At 40.2% G+C, this 24,183-nt stretch overlaps 1 protein-coding gene across 2 annotated transcripts in view; it reads left to right on the plus strand.

Moving 5' to 3' along the window:
* Positions 1–24,183, plus strand: part of EXT2 (exostosin glycosyltransferase 2) — an 81,382-nt gene that overhangs the window by 27,105 nt on the left and 30,094 nt on the right. For both annotated transcript variants that reach the window (XM_065685290.1, XM_065685291.1), the window contains 2 exons: positions 11,182–11,313; positions 23,553–23,742. In XM_065685290.1, the coding sequence (XP_065541362.1) occupies positions 11,182–11,313; positions 23,553–23,742 (322 nt within the window). The remainder of the gene's footprint in view (positions 1–11,181; positions 11,314–23,552; positions 23,743–24,183) is intronic.

The following is a 24,183-nucleotide window of genomic DNA, read 5'->3' on the forward strand; positions in this document are numbered from 1 at the left end:
CAGACTCAGCCAGTAATGGAATTCTGTTCCCAGGGGATCTGCAGAATTCTTCATTTTGGTTTCCCTGCATAGGAGATTCTACCATAAAATCCTTCCTGGCACTGTAGGAAACAGAAGCAAAAAACAGCAGTAGTGTCTGTTGAGGTATTGGGAAAACTCTCCTGATCCTGAATCTAGTGAGGAGGTGAAGCCTGAGCATGAATGCAGCACCCATTAACCAGCTATCTGAACCACGCTGGTAAGCAAGCAGCACCAGGCCTGGGCTCTGAGCTCTTCTTCTCACCACTTGTTTTGTTTCTATTGGTTGCTACCTGTGTTTAGTAGCCAGTGCTTCAGGGAATCTCCATCTATTCCCTGGGGCCATGTTATATATGTATCAAGAGGAGAGGGAAAACAACTCCCTCCTCACAGTTTAATACAGGATAAATATGTAAACACTGGTCAGTGGTGTACTTTCCATGTTTTTTGGGATGGCAAGGAATTCTGTAATAAGCTTTAATGATTATCTTTGAGATTACTGTTTCTTTCTTACAAACTTTGGCTTCATGCAGTAAGGAATGTTCCTCTTTAGCATGCACTTTCAGATGTTTACCAAGAACTAAATAACTAACCCTTGTTGCCATCCATCAATTATTTTGTCCATGAAGAATTCTCAGTCCTGTTCACTTGCAGTGTAACCACCACGTAGTATTATCATAACAAGCAATTATTAATCACCTTATCTATTTAATCAGACAGCCATACAGCCATGCACAGATTTTGAGTCATAAAGGATAAGCTTTTTACATAGCTTGAGCTAAGATCAGTTACTTTTAAGGTGTGGGGTTAAAAAGCGGCACCATGTCCTAAACTGAATTTTTCCTGTAGATATAGAAAAAAGCCCCATAACTTCCAGTCCTTCAGCTTTTATCCTTACAGAAATCAGTAATATATATGTGTTCAAGCAATGCTGGCAGTAATGTCTGTGGCTAATGTTGTCCAATGTTGAAAACTGTGTGTATGGGATTAGTGTATGTTTATGCTTATGTAAAATAGAACTATATAGCTTACAGGAAACTGAGCAAAACATGCCTTCATCAAAAGGGCAAGATCTTTGTAGTAAAGAGCTTAAGCTCCAAAATTAAGGTATGTGCTGATTTTTGACTGCTGTAATATGGTGGTAACCCTACCTAGGGGTTTTTTTTTACTTGCTTCAGAAAGCTGTCCTTTCATGTGTGTGATTGGCACTGGGCTCGCTTTGTGTTTAGCTTCTCTAATCAAGGGAATTTAAGCTTCTATTCTCCCAGCATTAGTGCAGCAGTCATGGGAAATCTCAAACAAGACAGATCTTGTTGCAGCAGTTGACACAAATAAAAGCAGTTGTGCTTTTATTTATTTATTTTTGATGCTGGATGCTGATTAAAAGTTTCCAAGCATCCTTGAACCATGTTATAAAGCCAGCCAGCAGAGAGCAGGGCAGCTGTTGAAGAGGGGAGATGCTGGTGGACGTAGGACAAGATCACAGTGGGAAGCATCAGTGTGTGTAACTCAGAAAGCTGGGAAAGGTGTAAACAGATCCCCAATTTATCTGTAGAGTGGGCTCTCCAAACACTGGTTTATTGGCCAGTGGCTCCTGCTTTACTAACCTCTAACCTCTGCAATACTCGGAGGTGCTGCCCACCAGCCAGCCTTGTCTTTGAACCTCCCTTGGCTCCTGCCACCTCAAAGGCTTGCAGTCAGATTCCTGTGTTTTGCTTGGGACCTCGCCTCTCGGCGGGATGCCTGCAGCAGGGAAAACTGATCTACCCTGAGAACATAGACATATTTGAAGGCAATACCCCTAGGACTAGAAACCTATTGCTTTCAGTTTCAGGAGCTGTCCATCACTTGTCAAGAAATGTGGCTAATACGTCCCCCTACCCCTCAACTTGTGGTCATGCAGTAGTTGAATGTTCCTTGCAATTACATACATGTATTTGTTTTCTGTTGTTTTCTAGACTACTGTTGAATCAATGATGGCATAAACTGGCCCACTGTAGATCTGGTTTTGTGGTGTTAACAAGGAGTGTGCAAAGGAGAACCCATAAAAAGGATGCTACAGATCCAAGTCATTTTAACTACTGAGGTTAGGTGTGCTTGCCCCTTCACAGTAACAGCCTGGTGATAGTGGAGTAATGAAGGAGCCCTGTAACCCCCTTGGAAACTGGAGGGATGAGGGTAGGCTGTTTCTTGTATCTTTACATCATTTTCAGCAATGATTATGCGGATAGGAATATGGAAGCTAGCATAGGATCTCTATTACTCTTTTACAGCTGTGTTATTTCTGCGGTGTCAACACATGTCATTTGCCTGTAAATAGGAAGGCAGAGCTGAAAGCTCTTTGGGAGCAAAGGGAATTCAGGAAATGGTAGTTATTTTACAGTTCATGTTTTTAAAGCTTTATGAAACTTGTCTTTTTAGCTCAACCTGCTGCTTTCTTTGCTGGCTCTGTCTGTATGCTTTGCAGCAGTACTCTGGGAGTGGGGTGGTTCCTTGCTGCTCATAGTGCTGATACCTATTTGTTGGCTCCATACCTTGAAATGTCTTTTGGCAGTGGAGTTGTAGGGTGCCAGGGCAGTAAGTCAAGTTCCCTGACTGGTGCAGTGTTGCTTTCTGCAACAGGGTTGTGAAGCTGAGATAATCAGTAATCAAAGAAGCAAGTTTTAGGTATGGAAATACATGGAGGGTGTGGAGAATACCAGTGGTAAGTGGCATTTTTATCTATTCCAAGTCTCGTGTTCTTGCTATTTTTGAAACTAAATTGCTATCACTAGGACAAGGAATAGCAGAAATCTGTGTTTTAGGGGTCAGGATAAAGCAGGATTTCACCACCATATGAAATAGTACCGTTTCATGAGAGAGAATGAGTGCTACTCTGTTGAAAATAGCTGCTTCTGTGTCATGCAGTTGAGCCAGATTTTAGGCAGAACAAGGCTTTTGTTCCTAACAGAAGATGAAAACCTAAAAAATAAAGCCCCAACCCCCCCCAAATCTTTAAACCAAAAAACCGCGAACAAAGAACCCAAAACTCCACAAATTATGTGAAAGTATGAAAGCAAGACTCAAAATGTTAACTTTAATAGATAATGCTTCAAAGAACCATTCTCATACACTCATGGTACGTGTTGCTGTAGATTACTATGACTGATGTAAGTAATCCTTTTCAAAGCACCAAAGAGAAGAGTCTGAGGAAGACTGCACTGCAAGACGCTGAAAATTAATATATGAGCTTGCACTAACTTATTCCTTTACCCTTAGCTCTTATGAGTCAGCATTTGTCGAATAGTTCACAGCAATAAAACCGAGAGCCAGTAGAAGTCAGTTACTCCCAAGTGGCTGGTATCTGTAGGGTAAGACTAGCATTTTGAACTCTGACCTCTGTCCCCTTATGAATTGCAACTTCAAAAAGAAAAAGGGGAAAAAAAAAGGAATTTTGGATAGGGGAAAGATTTCGTTTTCACTCTCTGTTGTACCTGAAGTGGGCGAATGTGCTTGTTTCATGGCTGAAATTACTACAGGGGAGAATGTTGAGCCTGGTGATTAAATCCACCTCCTGCTTTCCTTTTGAGCCTGAATTGCAATAAAAACCAGCACCACAAAACGTCCGTCTAGAATCTGTTCCTTAAAATATAGGGCTGTAATGAGACAAATTATGGTTTTGCTTGCTCATCCTGCAGAATCTTCCTTGTAAATATGGAATATTCCTCTATAGGCCACTCTATAAGTTGTGTAAGTTAAATAGATGGATATTTTCAGGGCTTTGCTTGGGACTCATGCAGAGCTCAGAAACAGGAGTTGAAAGATGGAATGAAAATTCAGGAACTATAGTCAAAGAATGTTGTCATGTTCCATTAGGAGCAAACCTTGGCTAACTGGAAACAACTGTATGCGCCCCGCATTGTTCTCCTGCTCATTCCTCCTTTTTCCTTGTAGAGAAACTTCTGATTAAAACTTGGGAAAAAACAGTGTTGAAATATGGATTAGTCTTTATCTGAAGTGATCAGAGACCCTCAAAAGTGTGTTTCCTTGCTACCCCCAGTTTTTAGCTTTCAAAGTAGCATGCTGATGTTGTGAGCAGTCTTTATATAGTTTATATATATATATATGTGTGTGTATATATATATATATATATATATGCACACACACACACACATACACTATAGCTTTTCTTGGGTAGGTCCTTCCTGACAGATAGACACAACACAACCATCTTAAGTCAAATTTGAAAGGTGTTTTTAATCTAGTCTTGTATAAAACATGAGCATAATTAGAGAAACTTTCCAGTTTTAGGCAAATTATCATCATTTTACCAGTATTCCATTGATTTAATGAATTAACTCTTAAAATTCCTACATAGTAGTCTGTGTATGGGGACAAGAATCTAAGTCTTACTTTCAGATTGCAATTTCTAAAGAGATAATCCCTGGTTTGGGTAATTGCACGCCAAAAGTGAGCCAGCTGTTCAGAGTATGGCTGTCTTGCATTTTTCTGTAACCTGAATCACATGAAATACAAGTGAAAATGTATTCTTTTAAATGTATTCTGCATTCTTGTTTGTTCTCATTTCAAATCTTCGTGGCTGGCTGGGAATGAGGTCTTCGGATCCATTTTGAAGATAGTGCTTTAAGGGGCAGAAGGATCATGGCTCACAGCTAGTCGTTTACCCTCTCATGCTCCCTTAATAAGAGGAGAACGGATTGTTCAGAGGGTATTTTAAGGTACCAGAGCTCTAAATTTCTCTCTGAATGACTGTGTGTTTTTCCCTGCACTGATTACAGAGAGAAGACGGAGCCAGCCATCTTTAGGAGTGTTGAACCTGCTTGTGTGATGTTATTAAGGGTCCTAAACCAAATAAACACTTTAATTTAAACTCAAATTCCTACAGATTTCTAGAAACAACAAATTACCACATAATTCTTAATAGTATAAAATCTTCTGGGAGTTTATTTTAAGCCTGTGTGAAGAAACAAATATAGCACTGATTTTAGCTGACCCAGCTGGTATCATCTTTGATGAAGAGCCACATACTAAGTGGTACGTGTAATCAGCAAGGAAGTTGTTTGAACAGGGAACCAGCAGTAGAAATAGTAAAGCAGTCCAGAAAGAGGGGGCAGATTACAATTCATAGGCAGAGAAATGTGGGAATTTGGGGTTATAGGGTTCTCAGTCCAAACCCAAAATTTGGCTTGGGAAGACTTATAAAATGCTTGTTCCTACAAAACAGGAACTTAAGCTTTCTCTTCAGTCCCATTTTACCCTGGGAGGGGAGTAGGGGGATTGAGAGCTAAAGCTTGCTATCTGATTATTATGTATCATCAGCTATCCTCGTAGGCATCTTTACTATAGGGCAGATATATGATAATTCAGTTTATCTTGAACCTCAGTAGCGTAAGTAATCCTAGTGCATAATGGAAAGAGGTTATGGTGGGGGTTGTCTGTGATCAGTTATAGTAGTTTGCTTGATGAGCAATAAGTTGTTACGTCTCAGCAACATAAAAAGCGTTTGATTATATTGCAGTATCACATGTAACATAGGAACCTGAAGGTCTTAGTGGATGAACTTCCATGCCCAGAGCTGTTAGAAGCACAGCAAGGCTGTAGGTATCTCTTGTAATATCTTTCATATCTCTTCTCAAAGTACACTTTAGCAAAGTGTTGCTGCAGTCAATTACAATTAGCATTGGTTAGCTAAATAATAGTTTTATTAGTTTAAGGTGTCTTTGTAAATAATAAGAGAAGATAAAGTTGTTAATGTTTTCTGTTCTTCTATCCACCCCAGAATTTGAAAGGTTAAATCTCACAACATCTCTATGGTGAATATTGCTCGTACTGCTGAGAAGGTGAAGTAGGCGCAAGAAATCAAATCAATGTCAAGCATGAATCTGTAAATAAGTAATAGAACCAGGATTTAAAGGAAGATCATCAAGCTCCCAGGCTGTTGCTGGAGTCTTTGGCCAGACTTCCCAAACACAGCTGGTCAGAGAGTAAAAACCAGGAACAGCAGAGCCATCTAGAAGGGAAAGCATTTAAGTAGAGTCGCTCCTGTGTGAAAATGGTTATATTTCAAAGCCTTGTAAACCTTTTAAAGCATTTTGGAAACACTGAACTCCTGCAGCGGGGCAAAATCTTACAGCATCATGGCGCCTGACCTAAAAGCTGAGAGAGGTGGTGGTTTATGGGCAGTTAACTTTTACTACTCCTCTTCAAACCTCATTTTCTCCCCTTTTGCTAACTTTACCAACTCCCGCCAAATCATAGGCTGTGAAAAGACAGGAGGCTAGGAAGTTCCTTTCCCAGTCTGTTTTCCCCTTGATCCAAATGTTACAGAAAGTATTCCTTTCCCTGCCTCATGCCCAGTGTTTTTCTTTTCACAAACTAACCAAAAGATTTGCATTGATCTGTCTTACACTCTACACCGGAGCTCCATTAGTGGCATTAACACCAGAACTTATAAACACTATATGAATGGAGTCTGTAACCTGATGCTATTCTGGCTTGTAAAGAGCTTATAAAAAGATGCTAGGCCTTCAAGTGTGTTTATTTCTAAGGAAAATAACACCTTACCTAAATAAATGTTACCTTCTGTGAATAGGCTACCCTATTGCTGCGTGCTCCTGCCTGTTGTTTCCTATGAAAATAACTGCACATGCTTCCATCCCAAGCTCTTTCCTGTACCAGTATATGCTGAATATTGTCAATTTAGTTTCTTTGGAGTCCATTTGACCAAAATCCTGAAACTGAAAACATGTGGAATTTAACTTTGGGGTTGGATGCTTGCTTAATTGATTGAAGGAGCACAGAATTCCCCATGCCTTCTACAGGTTTGAGGAAGAAAACAACGCTTCTGAACTTTTTTTTCTGCATTAAAGGTATGGTTAATGTTCCTCAAGCTGTGCTTATGTATTTGTAGAGATAAATGAATACCTCTGTATTATATTAAGCAATTTTAGCCTTTACAGAAAGTTGTGGGTTTTCATGGCTGGTCTAATGAGGATGCATTAGTTGAAAGTGGTCTGATGAGGAAGGAAGGGATACAACTTGGAACTTCTTATTGGTGAGCCTGAGTTTGTGACTTTGGTCTGCAGAGTTCACTGCTTGGAGAGAGAGGAGAGTTTGGTCTCCGGTTCTTTGAGTCTTTGGCTTCCATGGCGAAGCTGTCTTGGCTTTGTGAAATGTTATGCAGAAATTGAACTCAGGTAAATTAATTTCATGGGGAATTTATTGTATTATTAGAGATTCAAGTCACCCCTTGGGCAACCTAGTAATATAACGTATTTCTCATTCTCATTCAGGTCATTCATTATGCTGTTTGGTTCTTACATGCATTGGTAGAATGTTACAGAAGGTAATGTTTTCTTTTCTCTAGGATTTTCTATTTATCTAGAAATCTAGAAGGGAAAGAGAAGCTGTGTTTCTTAAATACCTGTTTGCAATTTCTGGTAAGCTATACACCCAGAGCAAGGTCCCATAGGTTAACATACATTCATCTGTGTTGTTTTAGCAGTTGTACAAAGTACGCATTTGATCTGTATGTGCAATTTAGATTGCTCGTGACCTAAGCAATATTTAGGCGTATAAAAATGTTAGCCTTCTCTACAAGTCTGTGGTCCGTGTAGTGTGTTCTGAAACCTGGAGTGCTAGAAGTTAATTTCAGTTCAGGTTGAAAGGAATGGCAGCCTGACCGTATCATAGTCGTAGAATGTGTATAACCAATGCTGTGTGGAAGATAAGATCTGTACTTACGGATGATTTATTTCAAGATCCTGGAAAGCTTTCAGGTAGGTCTGATTAGTATGCTATGATTGCCGTACTTTAAAACCATTACCCAGTATATTAAAGCTGCTCTCAAGTATATAACCATTAGTCTTCTGAATTCATAGATATGGAGAAGAGAAATGGGCAGCTCAGAAGAAAGTTGGTGTATGAGTCAGGAACAGATCTCTTCTTGTTGTTTCTCCTGTATGCCAAAAATATTAATGGGATTTTTATCTCCTCTAGTTACTACATTCCAACAAAAGCTTCTCAACCACACCAACTACAGCAGAAAATACATTTCAAATGGAACCGATGTATATCTTCCCAATAGAAAACTTTCCCAACATGTTTAGTAACTTCACATGCTGAGCAACAGACACTGGCAAGCCATGTTAATCAGTTCTGCTTTATAAAAGCAAACAAGGTGGGGAGGAAGTAATGAGACCCTGAAACATCTGTTTGGAGACTTCGAATCCCCTTGGAAGGTTTTGAGTTCTGCCTTAAAGAAACACAGCTCCCAGAAAATGTAGAGCCAACTGTGGGAACATTTTCTGGCTCTTTACAAAAAATGAATTACATAAATATTAGTCTATAAAAAGTAAATTCCCTCTGCCCTTCTCTCCAGTTTTGCTTCTGGTATAAAGGTGTAATCCTGCCTCACGTTGCAAGCATTCTTTCAGCAAAGAGACACTAGAGCAGATCCATCCTGGTTTTGCTGGAGGAGGAAAACCAGCTTTGGTTGTTATGAAACTAGATATTCATAGATACTACAGTATAAATAAACAATCTGAATTAGAACAGTATAGGAATGCTGTCATTTAATAACAGTGAAATAAAGTCCTGGGTTTATGAGACACAATTAATAGCTACTTAATTGATATATAAAGTTACATGTTAAAAGGCTACATAAAATAATTTCTCTTTTCTCCTTAATGCTGATTACAGCAATGGTTCTAAACTGTTGTCTAATGTGAAAATGAAATCTGAAATCTGTGTTCTTACTTTTGTTTGTTTAGGGTACTTGAATAGAGAGGTTTATTATTCTGGTCAGTTTTAAGTCTTCATCTGCTTCTGGTTTTATATCAGTTGCTATATGAGTTCTGGAGAATACATTTTCTCTTAAGAAATGGAGCATGGGGAAAGGAGCACTTACGTCGTGTGCTTAGCATGTGGTGGTTACTTGATTTAAGGTCTTTCTGGTATTTTAGGAAGGCAGACATTATTCTTGACCTGTTTATATAATTCTGCTTTTACAGGTGGACATGCATAATACTCATATATAATCATAGAATATTCATTTTGTTCTGTGTTCTTGGTAATCAGCTTAAGGTCCTACCAGGGAGAGACATAAGGGAGAGGGAAGTGATTCTGTTCTAGGGTGAAATGGCTTTGCATTGTCTCTGGATGACAAGCTCCAGAGAAGTGTAAATTTTGGACATACTCATCAGCCTCCTTAGTAGAATTCTGAAATACTCTGAAGTAGTGAGGCTTATGGTTGTTCGTGTTTTCTCCCAATAAAAGTAGTGCTCCACAGAGCGCTTAACTCTTTTCTAGTTTGCTTATTTAATTATAACATGGCTTTGTTTAATCTTAAATATTTACAGGACTATTCCGAAGAGCCTGTTCTGCAAACTACCTGTAGAGTACAGTAGGGCCAGTATTTCAGCAATAGCTCTTTAGTTCTGAATCCCATAGCTTGCACACAGAGTAAAGTGCAAGGTAGAACATGTGTGAATATGTGCAGATTTGCCTGTGAACTTGTATTTTCCCCATTTGTAAACTTTCCTGTACCCTGATGCTTAGAGGCGCTGGAATGGGTTGCCCAGGGAGGTTGTGAGTGCTCCATCCCTGGCAGTGTTCAAGGCCAGGTTGGATGAAGCCTTGGGTGGGATGGTTTAGTGTGAGGTGTCCCTGCCTATGGCAGGGGGGTTGGAACTGGATGATCTTGAGGTCCTTTCCAACCCTAACTATTCTATGATTCTAATACAGGAATGCATCAGTACAATGTCTACATGTAGGAATCACTCTTTGTCTTCTATGAAAGTGCAATCTTGCAGAGTGAGACACACTGGTAACTTGTTAACAACAGCTAAATGAGAGTTATTTTTGGTTCATAGTACCAAAGTCTGGTATTCCTCCAGAAGCTTTGTATTCCTTCAGTAACTTAATATGCTAAATAATGTGGCTTAATATTATCATAGTATATGACTAAAGCCTTTTTGCTGTGTAAGGAATCTGTGGCAAGAGTAATATAGCACTTGCTCAAATTTGCATGTTGTCTTCATTGGTTGCATTCTAGCTCTGAAAGCTTCTTATGCTTCCAATGAATGAAAGAAAGCCTTTTAATTGCTTTATGACTAGATGCAAAACACACTCTTGCAGCTGATACTGAACCATAAGGAGACTGCAAGTTAAATTACCTGCTGGATGCTTCAAGGTGCTGGAGTTTCCTCAAGGAAATTTATATTGAAATGAATTCATATCTCTTGGGATGAAACTCCTGAACTGCATTTACTGGCAAAGTGTGTTTCCTTCTGGGTTGGATGGGGTCCTACAGGATCATTGGATGGTTCTAGGCATTTCAAAAGGATGTTTACATCTCTGACAGAGAATCAGTTAAATCAGCATTTCCATTGCCAAAACCCTGTTTTTCTTCCAGCATTTATGTGTTATACAGAAACTGGGACAAGATTAGAACTTGCATGACAGGGTCTTAGCTGGAAGATGACTCATCTGTGCGATTCAGTGCATCTGTGAATAAGAAAATCCCGTTTCTTTCCAGTGGTTTTACACTATGCTGTAAATTAGATGAACAATTGTAACAAATTGGCACACACATGTACTTTTATGTAAAAATCTTAGCATGTACCTGTATAATATTTGTTTTCTGGAAGACTTGGGAAGGTGTTAGTTTGGTTCATGAGTACTGACATTCTCCAGCTGATCAGCTGTCTTGAATACTGCTGTTAAAAAGTGGCTTCTTTTGGTCTGCATGCTTTTGTTTGGCTGCTTAGCTGCCCTGTGGATTCCTCTGCCTTGGGAAAACAGAGTATAACAGCAATTTCTTCTATTCTATGGTTAAACTGCTTTTGACATTTTTCAAGAGGAAAACATACGACTAAAGTGTGAAAGTAGTTATTCCTTCAAGTATTCTTATTCTATTTAATCACTTGCAAAGCAATGCTGCTACTTCCTTTTATTGACTGCAAATCCTGGGTTTTGGGGAGTGGAGTTGAGTTTGAAGCCTTCAGGCTCTATGGAAACATGCTAGCTACAATAAACATGCCTCCTGATTTAATCTCCACCTTACACATTGACTGCATGGAACATATCATGCATTGCAAGCCAATATTGATTATTAAGCAGTGGATCTGTGCAGTGTGACAGTGAACTTTATTCTTTTTACAGGCAAGGTGGTTCTGGGAAGCATATTTTCGATCAATGAAAGCAATTGCTCTTGCTACTCTTCAGATTATCAATGACAGAATTTACCCATATGCTGCCATTTCTTATGAGGATTGGAATGATCCCCCAGCTGTGGTAAGCAAATTCGTTTGATTTACTCATAAAACAAATTGTAGGTTTGTTGAGTTTTTTGCCTTGTGTAAAAGGTATGTGCTATGAAACTTGGTATTAATTCTGTGGGTGCGTGTTTGTGTATGTGTTGTGTTGGTAACTTGCACAGATGAAGCTAATATATTTTATGACAACTGGCAAAATAACCAGCAGTGCATTTTATATCCTGACAGTGAAATGCGAACTTTTTCCTTTTGCTGTTGCACACACTAAATTGCTTGCTTGTTTATTTCTTGCTTGCTTTCTTTTTCGTGCTTGCATCTACACACACACGCTTCTTTATTCCTATTGAATTTAGTCTGAGCTTAGTCATCTTAAAAACTGCAGTGGAAATACTGAAGATCTTAAACAGTCTGCAAAGCTTTTTCCTGTAATTCTGATGAAATAGTTTATTCTTCCTCTGCCTACAATTTTCTCCATGTTATTTCTCCATAATTTCTCTTATAAAGGCACTGATGATCAAAGTTGTGCTGGGGAATTCTGTTTTCCCTTTAAAGAAAAAGAAGTTTCACTGTTTGAACCCACCTCTGTTCAGAAGAAACACTGGAGTGTTAATTAACCTTCTGCACCAAGCAGCTGGTTCTGATTTTTTTACTATATAAAAGCCTGCAGATGATTTTCACTCATAATCAGTTAATTTTCTCTGTGTCAAAATATAAAACATAGTTTTGTTTTACTAATAAAACTAAACTTGTTAACTGTTTGGCTTTATGATGGTGTAGAGAGAGTTTCTTTGCAAGCTGGGTAGGAGCTCTTCGGATTAGAATGTGTTTTACTTTAAACCCTTCATCCCAATAGTGTGAACAGTTGCTGACAAAGAGTTAGAAGCTTATTGCTGGCTTCCAGAAGATGATTTTCTGTGGCTTAGCCAAAGGCATTAATAATCTATTGTTTCATTGCCTAAAGAGAAAATGTGGCACTTGGCAGTAATTAAGGAAGAAATTAAACTGCACAACATGTGCTTCACAAGAAGGGGATCAGAGCATCTTAATACCATTAGATGATGTTAGCAGAACACCTTGAAACATCTAGTAAAAGGAAGAAAGTAGGTTTACGATTATTCAGTCCTTAAAGGGGATGCAAAACCATCTTCTGGGTTCTCTCCATTTCTGGGGAAGCCAATCTTACTCTGAACAACAAGCAGGCTCCTTTTTGTTCTTTGTTTTTAATATGCACTTGGAAAAACCATTTATGTTACTCATGCAACCTAAAGGTTCTTGGGTAGAAGGTTTACGACCACAGACACGGCAACATACAGAACAGAACTTTGTAACTGTGGACGAATACATAACAGGAATACCGTGCTAGGGCAGTACAAGGAGTGGGCAGGAATATTGTGTCAGTGTGCAGTTGCAAAGAGAAGTTAAAGGCTGTCTGCAATTAGGAAGGCTGGAGTTTGTCCAGGATGTTGGAGGTAACACTTCATATTGTGACTCTCTCACACCACGAATGGTCAGTTCCTTGGTAGGTTTATGTCTCAGCTGAAAGAATTTGATGTTTATTCTAGTCTATGAAAATTGCTTAATATGTGCATGCATTCACTTCTTGCTTCAATAGGAAGCAGCAATGTCATTAAAAATTCCTTTATGGGCTGTGTAAGTTCCATATTAGCCATCAACAGAGAATGTTTGTGACTGTTTCTCAGAGGGTCAGTTAAAGAAAATGGAGTTCAAATCAGGAATTGTTCGAGGGCAGTTTGCATTTGTAGAACAGCAGTACCCAATTCTGTGCTATCTTTAACTGGGGGGTTTGATAGCTACTCCTTCCATCAGCCTCTCTTCTTTTTTGTTTAAGCCAGCTAATGCTGTTTGGGTTTGACCCTTGTTCTTTTATTCGAAGCAAATAAGTGGAGTCTTCTCCAATTTATCTTTGAGATGTTTAGGTTTTCTTTCTCTGACTTTATCTCTTTAAGAAGAGAGCATATTACAGCTGTGATCTATAGGAGAGCATAGTTTTCAGGACTTGGCTAATTTGTAACTTCAGACAATTTAGAATATAGAATAATTTAGATATATACAGTATCTGCTAATACAAAGTCAATTTCATAATAGTTACTTCAATTCTTTTAAATAATTGATTTCTTTTTAATAGTTGCGCTAGGCGAAATTCCACAGTTGGAATTACTGACCTGCTTGTCAGGGCAGTAATGGTGCACTTGAGCCTGAGTATGTTTCTCATCTAAGCTGGTACCTAATGTCTATTCACAGCACTGTTACAGTTTCTGGTAAGCCTGGATAAAACATTATAGTTGGAAAGCAGATACGTAAGTACATTTGAGGTAGGGGAAGATGCCAACTGTATCCTCCAACTCTGATAAGAAAACAGAGTAACTGAAAATGACTTGAATATGTTCCTCATTTCCAGGAAAATTGCCATATTTTTCTGTAAATAAACTCCAAGACTGAAGCTTTTATAGAGAATTATTTCAGTTCAGCCCCAGGGCCAGGATATGGGTAATTGTTAAAATGAAGCACCTGCGAGTTAACATTAACACAACAGTGAAATGTGTGAGTAACTGGGTGTTACTGGCCAGAGCGGTACCTCCAGAACTTGCCACGTATATTCTGCAGGGGAAGTTTAGATTGGATATAAGGAAGAAGTTCTTTACTGTAAGGGTGGTGAGGCCCTGGAATGGGTTGCCCAAGAAGTTGTGAATGTTCCATCCCTCGTGGTGTTCAAGGCCAGGTTGAACAGAACCTTGGGTGAGATGGTTTAGTGTGAGGTGTCCCTGCCCATGGCAGGGGGGTTGGAGCTGGATGATCTTAAGGTCCTTTCCAACCCAAACCATTCTATGATTCTATAAACCTTATTCCTGTTCTCCAGATATTTCTCAAGTCTCAACACAAACACCAGCCCACCTTGTGTTGAGTCTGTAGTTTCCCAAACACTTTAAACCACACTAAGAAGGTGCTGTTGCCAAAAGAAGCAGTCCTGCACTCTTCTGCACTTGGATGATGACTTCTCTCTCAATGTGCTACCTTCTTTTTGAATTTTCTAATTCACTTGTGGTGGATGAACAAATTTCATTATATAAAAATGAAACAGCAGAAGAAAAAAGGTTGGAGGGGAATGGGAGGGAAAAGGGAGCGTGTGGCTGGAAAGCTGCTTTATTTGGCGTTCGTGTGATTTATATTGGCTCAAAGTTATTAGTGAGACTGTTGCCTGAGTATCTTCACCACTGTGTGGATACAGCAGCAGTACAGGGTGTTTTTTGAGCAGGAGGGACTATAAGGTACACAGAACATAAATGAATATGCAGTTAATTCTGTAGTTAGTGCATTGCATTGAGGAGCTGATCCGAGCCGTTTTAGGTGTTTGTATGGATTGACTGAAGGCTCTTTGGCTTTTCTATACTTAAAAAAATGCGTTCTGAAATGGATTATTTTCCTACTCACCCATTATCCTGTTGAGGAAGTGGAAGACTAGTAGCATATAACAGACTAATATGTTACGGAATAATACTTCAAAATAGTACAACAAAAATGCACTACAAGCTATTTCCTCCTTTTAATGAAGAGGGGCAAATGATGCTTTTGGGGCCTGAAATTCATTCTTGGACCACTTGAATCCTTTATCTCAGACAGGCTGTTGCTGCAAGCATGAGAGTTTAGTGCCTCTTGTATTTCTTGGCCCTAGCATTATCCATTAGGCAGAAGCAATCAGTTGCATTCAAGTAAACCAGAAAAATGATCACTTCCATGGTGTGCACTGTGATGATTACCAGTTTGGGCTGGATTCAAACTAATGACCCGGGTTTGAGATGTGATCTGTTATCTTCAATTAAATACTTTGTTATGCTCTAATAGAGGTAATTTGCTTTCTCACTTGTGCTTCTTTGTAGATCATTTCAATTCTCCTCTTGGTTTGCATCATTCCTTGCCAACATGTGGGTTTCTGAAAAATGAGGAAGACAAGGTTTTTCCAAAGTTTTTCAGTTGCTTTTGTTGAAATTCTCTCAAGACTGTTTAGAATGCAGAGCTATAAAACATGGAAGGTTTTGTTTGTCAGGCTGCTTTTGAGCTTTGACCTTGGATGATACAGACCATAGTTTGAGAATCACTTGAGAATATCACTATGCCGAAAAATAAACATACCAGATTTCATTTCTTCCAGCAAGGCAGAAAACAGCATCATCATTTGGTTTAAACTAAACCAGCCAAATTAACTTGGTGCAAAATGTGCCATTCATTTAGCAAAGCTTAATAAGATGTTCATTTACACAATACTTCATGAGCTTCTGCCAATGACCAGGCACTTGACACTTGTTGAACAGCTGAACTCTTTCTAAGCTCTTTAGCTAGTATTTTACAGCCCTCAGCCTCCAGATAATGCCACTGTTACAACTGTACTTCCATCCCAGTGCCATTCGTCGTCTTCAGAGCATTAAGCACATACCGACATATACTTCTTTATTAACCTGTAAGTGAAAACAAGCTAACGCTTTTCTGGGCAATGCACATCTACCATTCTTTCCATTGGACAATATCAGGTTTCTGTTCATGCTGTATTTCCAGTTGCCTCATTTGAATCAGCTGGGTGAAATTTTCCTTTATTTATTTTGCTAGAAGGTAGGTATTCTTTCTTCTGCTAAATAAAGTTCAGTTTATGTTTTTCCAGTGTTAATATTAGGCAGAAATTAAGTATGCCACATATATTCCGCTACAAGTATTGCCATTTCTATGTCTCTGTGAAACATGATTTAACAGTTGGTTCTTTAATTTACCTGCAGAGATTAGGATTCTTCTCTTACCCAATGGTAGATAACCTCACAGTTATCCTATGGTATGTGGCTAATATCTAATGTGTAGGTTTATTTCCATTATAAATAGTAATCTTTGAGGCATGAACAACCGATTGTTAAATATGGTTGACAGAATCAGAAGCTAGATTTCATGGAATCATAGCATCATAGACTAGTTAGGGTTGGAAAGGACCGTAAACTAATCCAGTTCCAACCCCCCTGCCATGGGCAGGGACATCTCACACTAAACCATCTCACCCAAGGCTCTGTCCAACCTGGCCTTGAACACCCCCAGGGATGGAGCATTCACAACTTCCTTGGGCAACCCATTCCAGTGCCTCACCACCCTAACAGGAAAGAATTTCCTCCTTATATCCAATCTAAACTCCCCCTGTTTAAGTTTTAACCCATTATCCCTTGTCCTGTCACTACAGTCCCTGACGAAGAGTCGCTCCCCAGCATCCTTATAGGCCCCCTTCAGATACTGGAAGGCTGCTATGAGGTCTCCATGCAGCCTTCTCTTCTCCAGGCTGAACAGCCCCAACTTCCTCAGCCTGTCTTCAGATGGGAGGTGCTCCAGTCCCCTGATCATCCTTGTGTCCTCCTCTTGCCTTGTTTCAGCAGTTCCATGTCCTTTTTATGTTGAGGACACCAGAACTGCACACAATGCTCCAGGTGAGGTCTCATGAGAGCAGAGCAGAGGGGCAGGATCACCTCCTTCGACCTGCTGGTCACACTCCTTTTGATGCAGCCCAGGATACGGTTGGCTTTCTGGGCTGCGAGCGCACACTGAAGCCGGCTCATATTCATTTTCTCATCGACCAGCACCCCCAAGTCCTTCTTCACAGGGCTGCTCTGAATCTCTTCTCTGCCCAATCTGTAGCTGTGCCTGGGATTGCTCCGACACAGGTGTAGGACCTTGCACTTGGCATGGTTGCACTTCATGAGGCTGGCATCAGCCCACCTCACAAGCGTGTCAAGGTCCCTCTGGATGGCATCCCTTCCCTCCAGCGTATCAACTGAATCACACAGCTTGGTGTCATCAGCAAACTTGCTGGGGGCGCACTCAATCCCACTCTCCATGTCAGGGATGAAGATGTTGAACAAGACCGGTCCCAACACCGATCCCTGAGGGACACCACTCGTTACTGGTCTCCAGCCGGACATTGAGACATTGACCACAACTCTGTGTGTGGCCATCCAGGCAGTTCTTTATCCCCCGAGTGGTCCATCTATCAAATTGATGTCTCTCCAATACAGAAACATATGTTTAACTTGAATGACATTTTAGTTCCTAAGATTATACATAACCATTTAATACCACTGGGTTTTATATTCTCTAAGAGCTTTTTGCTTTGTCTTTAGCTTAGAAGCAGGCACTTACACACAGAAGTGAGAGACATGTTTGTCATCTTAGCTAAGCTGGTTTTGAGATGCACCCAGCAGAAGATTTTGCTGGCCAAGGATGAAGGTCTTATCACTGTTTTTCTTACCTTGTTTGTTGCACTGCCTGGTGCCTCCTGTGGCTGCACAACTGGGCAGCTTTACTGTATATAATGGGAGTCATTAACTAAAAATTATCAATATTAATGTTAACAACAATAATGATGATGATAATAATAGGGCTTTGTTGCTTTTGGTTCCATAAGTCATCTTTTCAGTACTCACTGTCTTTTCTGGCTTTGAGAGTATGAAAGATATTTTAAGCTCCATTTTCCCAATTCAATTTATGTCATACCCTGGATTTTTTGGGTCAGAAGCTTCTACCTTGACTTTCACCAGGGGAAAGGGAAAAAAGAAAGAGAGAGAGAAAGAAAGAAAGAAAACCCACAAAACCCAGGAATCTTCTTCATGGTTCTCTTTCAAATTGTTCAAATATTCTCATTACAGCTATAATGTTACAATATTCTTCCAATAGAATGCCAAGAAAATTGATCGAGGGATTCCAAAAAGCATAACTATTATGGCAGCTGTAAATATGAACTCAGATCTTGACTTCTTACTGCAAATCTATTCCTTTGACACATTACCGAAATCAAGGAGTTGAAGAGAAGAGCCTGAAGCTGTAGGTTTTGTTATAAAAGAATGTGTTCAGCCAATGGATTCTGTCAGAAGGGCTCCGGCAGCTGATTAGATTTAAGTGGCTAAAAACAAATATGCTGAATAACTTTGTGTTATAATTATGTGATGTACTTTGGCAATCATAAGTCACCATTCGTTAGCAGTACCAGATTTTATCACTCAAGAAGGAATAGGTAGAAACTCCTGTCTGTCTTGTAGCTACTATTTTTTGGAGGGGGGTTTATAATCTCTATCAAAACATGAAGTGATGGCCACTGCAACTTGGCTTGTGATTTTGCAGAGTGTAAGCACTATGGTTGGTTCCGGAGAAGGGGGTTAATTCCTTTGGTTTTGCCCTATGACCACTTGAGCATGGGAAGCCTGATGAAATACTTTCTGAAAATATTCAATAGAAACTTATCATGAATAACTGGAACAAAATAGAATAAATCAAGGCTTTTTTTTCCTGGTCTGGTAATTCATAATTGAAACCACATTGAGGTTAGATTGATATTCAGAACGAACCAGCTGAAAAAGCCTTACCCACAGAGGCAGGGGATATATCTCTGTTTTGCTTAGGTGTATAGAACTGCTTAGCTACCGTTTAAGTTCAGCACACTGTTGTCCTTACCTCTGTGCTTTTAAAAGGCAATGAGTTGTTGCTCAAACTGTGTGGTTTCACTAATATGTGGTTACAACAAGGAGTCTCATTATTGAGAATAAAACACATAACGAGGAAAGCCCACTGTCCTGTTCATGGGAGCAATGGAATTCTGTTATTCTAAAGTGTCGCTGCTGAGTTTTCTCATGAAATGATAGCTGGGAAGTTCTTGACTCTCTTCCATAATACGGGACAGCCTTACGTGGTCTGGTTTTCCTAGAGACCATTCTGGGATGCAGTTTGTAATGTGTCTGCTGCATCTTTCTTCAGGTCTCTTTCAATGGTGCTCAATGTGCACCCAAGTAATTTTTGGGATAGGACCCTGTGTTATGTCTGGTAGTTTGCCAATACCTTTGAGGCTCTGTAGCGTTTGTTATGATTAACCAGTTCTCAGGCCGGTTGTGTTCATTGACATCTTGAAGCTCCCATCTATCTCACTTCTGTAGCCTGCTAAGAGCAGTCTGTTTAGGACTTCTCTGCTAACTTGAACCTGAAGACTCCACATTGAGTCCAACCTTAAGCATCCCATGCAATGAGAATTCAGCTCCCTTGATACCTTGTCCTTAATGTGTTAGCTTTTCCTAAAATGGAATCAAGTTGGTTTTAATGACGAAGGGGTAGGGCAATATTTGATGTATCTCTAGTAAAGGAAGGTGCCTTATTTCTAAGGCATTATTACACATGCGCTTTTGTGGATAGCATGCACAGGACAGCTGCAGCAGTATAAATCCTTCCTCATATACATACCCATTCCTGTATTCTCTCTCCACTGCTTCAGGTTATACCTAAGTTCTTACTGTCATTCAGGTCCCACTACTGTGGATATTCATGTGAACTGCAAAGAGCTGTCAAGTGACTGAGACTGTAAGGCTTAAGTGACATGAGATTACTCTTAGGAAACTGGCATTTGAACTTGATCCTTTTTGCCTATATAAACAACCTATTAATCTTAGATTAATTATCCTGGCTCTTTTAATGATATTAGTGAGAGTGAAGGGTTGTCTTATCCATAGCTGAGTGTCAGCACTTTGTCAAAGAAAGGTGATGGATGATCAATCCACTGTTGCTGTTTGCTCTTCTCCCTGAAAGTTCCTCTGAATTTCCATCAGGAATGTTAATAAAAATGGGACTGGAGGGAATGTTCCCTCACCACTTGGCTTCTTGACTACTGACTGGGAGAACCCATCCCTATGTTGTTATGCACTTCATGCTTTGCTGCCATAATAGAGATTTAATTAGGTTGCTGTTGAATTAATCCCCTCTACGGTTGCTTTTCCCAAGCAGAAATCTGGAAGACTTTAACAAATTATGGAGGCTTGAATTTGCCCGATTTCCTGCAGAAAGTGGGGTCAATAGGTCTCAGACTGTAGACACACTCTTCAGGCAGGCAGCAGGGGGTTGGCTCTTAATGGCACTTGAGAGATGCTTAATTGCCTTTTTGAAATGTTTTTCTCAAATGAGAGGTATGGTTCTCCCATCCATTAGTGTGTGTCTACAGGCCTTTCCCTCCCACTATCATCCTTTAGTGGGTGCATGAGCAAAAACACCTCAAAAGTTGCCTTAGTTTTCTGAAGTTATAAGCAGCAGGGAAGGATTTTCCTACCTTTCTGAAAGTCGTAAAAGTTGGAATTTAAGTAATGTACCTAAAACTTAAGGTTTTAAGAGAAAGCATGATCCTTTAGGCAGATATGCATGTGCTCACACACTTGCATCTGTATTTTTTTCTGTAAGTAACCAAAATACTCTTAGATGGCAGGGAAGGATTAGTCCTTTTCTAAAGATATTATAGCAAGTAATTTGTTAGGAAATGCTGTTGCCAGAGAGAAAAAGTAACTAGAAAACCTTCAAGTGGGAGATACTAATTCAGGTGGCAATATTCACCCATAGTAAATAAAGCACTGTCCATAGAGTGTTCTACCAGTTACTACTACTTGTAGGGCAGAAACACAAGATTTTCTTGGCTGAGTAAGATGTTAAAACCTCTGCTTCAAGTATTAATGAAGAGAGGTTTCTGAAAGTTGTTTTAAGACGCTGATCAGCATTCCAAGGGTCATTTGGGTGATAGCATTCTTGGGGTGGGGATTGTGTAGAAATGAATCTGTAATGTTTTAATGAAATGGATTATGCTCTGGTAGCATTTACGTTGTGGTTTGCTGGAGCAAGGTCAGAAGGCTGTCCCCATCTGCCACCAGTCATCTTGTAGAATTAGCCAAAGGATGTGTAATAGATTTAATTTTAGAAAATGCAATAATCTGAAAGCAGATTTGTTTCTGCACATATCAGCTGCTGGAATAATGGATATATTCTCTTCATCAGGAACTGTAGCGATACGACAAGGGGTGATGGGTTCAAACTGAAACAGGAGAAGTTCAGGTTAGATACAAGGAAGAAGTTCTTTACTGTGAGGGTGCTGAGGCGCTGGAACAGGTTGTACAGAGAAGTGGTAGTGGCATCCATCCCTGGCAGTGTTCAAGGCCAGGTTGGACAGAGCCTTGGGCCACATGGTCTAATGTGAGGTGTCCCTGCCCATAGCAGGGGGGTTGGAACCGGATGAACTTGAAGTCCCTTCTGACCTTTACTATTCTATGGTTCTATGATGTATTTTCTGAATTGCAGAGTGTAGTCCTCTGCTGTCCCAGGTAGCCGGTGTCCTTTTCATGAACCTACGTTCCACGTTATCCTGTTACTCCCATATGAAGACAGGCTGAGAAAGTTGGGGCTGTTCAGCCTGGAGAAGAGAAGGCTGCGTGGAGACCTCAGAGCAGCCTTCCAGTACCTGAAGGGGGCCTATAGGGATGCTGGGGAGGGACTCTTCGTCAGGGACTGTAGTGACAGGACAAGGGGTAACGGGTTAAAACTTCAACAGGAGAAGTTCAGATTGGATATAAGGAGGAAATTCTTTCCTGTTAGGGTGGTGAGGCACTGGAATGGGTTGCCCAGGGGGGTTGTGAATGCTCCATCCCTGGGGGTGTTCAAGGCCAGGTTGGACGAAGCCTTGGGTGAGATGGTTTAGTGTGAGGTGTCCCTGCCCATGGCAGGGGGGTTGGAACTGGATGATCTTGAGGTCCTTTCCTACCCTAACTATTCTATGATTCTACTATTCCTACATTATCCTATTACTCCTGTTGGGTTGAAACCAGAACTTCATGCTTTCCATTAGGAAACTCACAAACAGCTTATGCCGAATGTTACTTGTACCAGACCTGATAAAGTACGTGTAGCTGAAGACTGCTCTGCCTTTCCAACTATTACAGGAAGCCTACTAAAAGGTACTACTCCTACTGACAAATCCTTGCCAGGAACATACCTTTAGACCATCCTGGATAAAACAGTATGTCAATGCTGTGCTTAACTTTAAGTGTCTTTTCCACCTCCAACCTTCGGTGTTGCTGTGTTTGTAGAAGGAAGTCATATTCACATCATATTTTTCTCTCCTTTACCAAAATGGTCAAAAAGTTATGATCTCTTTTAGTAAATAAGCTCTCTATACTCCTTGTCCTTGAAGTTACTCTAGTTAGAGGTGTCTAACCACTAAACATGAGGAAGGTGTTTGCTGGGTGTATAAAGTAACCCAAAGACTAAATAAAGAAATGGAAAATTGCGAAGTTTATTTCCTGCTAATATGAACAGATAACTTTGAGTCTATAAAACTTGCTTTGCCTTTTGATACAAGCGATCTTGTGGTATGAGTTTAACTGGAGAGTCTTGCAGTATTTCTGTAAACTACTGGCAGTTCCTAACCTCTTCTGAGTGTTCATAGTTTTTACAGGCTGGGATTCAAGACTTCCCTTCAAAACAGCATCACTCAGTTTCTGCTTTCCCAGCTCCCCTTTTCACCTCGTCCCAAAAGGTCTTGTTTTTCCCCTTTGCTTCTCTCTCCGACCCCTGCTTGGAACGTCAGCTGGAATGGAAAACTTGAGACTGAAATGCCGGCGCTTTCATTCCTGTGGAATAGTCCCTTCACTGCTTCCTCCCCTGTGTTGTCAGCTCCAAAGGAGGTTGGCACATCTAGTGAGAATTTAGTTGTCTGTCTTGGCTTCTGCCAGCTGAAATGGCTTCCTTATACTGGCAGTATATTGAAGTAAGACCTTTTAAAGTCTTAAAAGGGATGGCTTAGTTAAAATTCATGAGAAGTAGATAGCTCTCATCTTTGCATCTCATGCCTTCTTCTTTTTGTTTAATGTATGAGGTGTTTTTTTCCATCATTGAACAAACACAGTTTTATGGAAGCTAGTACATTATTCTTTTTAGTGCCTGCATTTGCCTTTTTGCTTGGGTGCATGTTTTATGCCAGGTTTATGGTTTCATTGCTTTGGTTTTGTTGTAAACCTTTTTTTCTTTTGAAATGATGCTGATTAAGTTTCTCTTGCTTTATTGAGTCCTGACTATAAATAAGATTGTCTTGGAATAGTGATTACTAAATGAGAATTGAGTCATGCTAACTGGGTTCAAAAATGACCTTGGTTTTCCTTCTCTACAGGTCTGCCTGCCCCTTCCACTTTATTTTTTACTTAAAACCCCTCTTCTTTGCAACGTTACAGCTAGGCAAAAATGAATTGAGAAATAAATTGGAATAAAGGTTTGGAGAAATCAACCTGCTTTATCTGAGCAAATTCTAAATCTGATGGTCTAGTCTTGGCTACATGAAATACTCCCTAATGTAATGTAATGTAGTATCCCTACTGTTGATAAATCACTTCAATCAAGTTGTTTACCTGTTTTTCTTCTTTCCCTTCACAGAAATGGAGCAGTGTGAGCAACCCACTCTTCCTCCCATTGATCCCACCTCAGTCCCAAGGATTCACAGCCATCGTTCTGACCTATGACCGGGTGGAGAGCCTTTTCCGAGTCATCACGGAGGTGTCTAAAGTGCCTAGTCTATCCAAGTTGTTAGTTGTCTGGAACAACCAGAATAAGAATCCACCAGAAGGTAAGACCCCCTGGTAGGTGTGGTGGAGGAGGGTGCATCTGGTGGTAGCATTCTTATTTTCAGATGTTACAGAATGATCCCTCTTCTATTTAAGGTGTCTTTGAGAAGTATTTCATGGATACTTCCGAAATAAGAAATTTGGAAATACTTGGATGAGAAAAGTTGAAGTAGATTAAAAGGGAAAAGCATTCCAGTGGTTGTGCTGCTAACTTAAAATCATAAAATGGTTTGGGTTGGAAGGGACCTTAAAGCTCACCCTGTTCCAACCCCTGCCATGGGCAGGGACACCTTCCACTAGAGCAGGTTGCTCCAAGCCCTGTACAACCTGGCCTTGAACACTGCCAGGGATGGGGCAGCCACAGCTGCTCTGGGCACCCTGTACCAGTGCCTCACCACCCTCACAGGAAAGAACTTCTTCCTAATATCCAACCTGAATCTCCC

The sequence above is a fragment of the Lathamus discolor genome, chromosome 6, assembly GCF_037157495.1.
Source record: "Lathamus discolor isolate bLatDis1 chromosome 6, bLatDis1.hap1, whole genome shotgun sequence".
Classification (NCBI taxonomy): Eukaryota; Metazoa; Chordata; class Aves; order Psittaciformes; family Psittacidae; genus Lathamus; species Lathamus discolor.